At 74.4% G+C, this 691-nt stretch overlaps 1 protein-coding gene across 1 annotated transcript in view; it reads left to right on the top strand.

Annotated features, from left to right (window-relative positions):
- The first annotated feature begins 6 nt into the window (after nucleotides 1-6).
- RGS12 (regulator of G-protein signaling 12) overlaps nucleotides 7-691 on the top strand; it is an 8,767-nt gene continuing 8,082 nt past the window's right edge. Inside the window, exons 1-3 of the mRNA XM_012724061.1 lie at nucleotides 7-166; nucleotides 253-430; nucleotides 502-661. Of these exons, the coding sequence (XP_012579515.1) occupies nucleotides 143-166; nucleotides 253-430; nucleotides 502-661 (362 nt within the window). The 5' untranslated portion in view covers nucleotides 7-142. The remainder of the gene's footprint in view (nucleotides 167-252; nucleotides 431-501; nucleotides 662-691) is intronic.

The raw sequence follows: 691 nt of genomic DNA, 5'->3' as shown, positions 1-691 counted from the left end.
CAGCGCCTCCCCCCCGCCCCAGCTCTCCCACAGGGCCCGGGACATTTTCAGCAGGTTCCTGTGCAGCAAGGCCACCACGCCCGTCAACATCGACAGCCAGGCCCAGCTGGCCGACGACACGCTCAGCGCCCCGCACCCCGACATGTTCAAGGAGCAGCAGCTGCAGGTGCCCCGCGTGCCCGCCCCCCGCGCCTGGGGGCCCCGGGAGGCCCGCCCGCGTCCCGCGTGGCCTGACGGCCGGCTTGCCGGCAGATCTTCAACCTGATGAAGTTCGACAGCTACGCCCGCTTCCTCAAGTCCCCGCTCTACCAGGAGTGCGTCCTGGCCGAGGTGGAGGGCCGCCCCCTCCCCGACGCGCAGCAGGCGCCCGGCAGCCCGGCCTCCAAGCGCAGCGCGGGCTCGGACCAGTCCAGCGTGTCCACGCCCAAGAGGTGGTGGCGCTTGCCGGGGCGGCGGGGGGGGGGGCGGGGCGGGGCGCTGCAGCCCACGCCTCTCTGGTGCAGCTGAGCGGGAAGTCGAGGTCGGGGCGCTCCCTGAACGAAGACCCGGGCGACGAGGACGGCGACAGGCGGCGCAGGGGGCCCTTTTTCTCCTGGTCCCGCACGAGGAGCACTGGCCGCTCCCAGAAGAAGAAGGGCCACGGCGACCCGGCCAAGGGTGGGTGCCGGCGGGGCCGCGGCGGGAGGGGCGC

This window comes from Condylura cristata, unplaced genomic scaffold (assembly GCF_000260355.1).
Source record: "Condylura cristata isolate star-nosed mole 26May11 unplaced genomic scaffold, ConCri1.0 scaffold00012, whole genome shotgun sequence".
In the NCBI taxonomy this organism is placed as follows: Eukaryota; Metazoa; Chordata; class Mammalia; order Eulipotyphla; family Talpidae; genus Condylura; species Condylura cristata.
The sequence above is the reverse complement of the archived record's forward strand: the minus strand, read 5'-3'. Positions and strand labels throughout refer to the sequence as shown.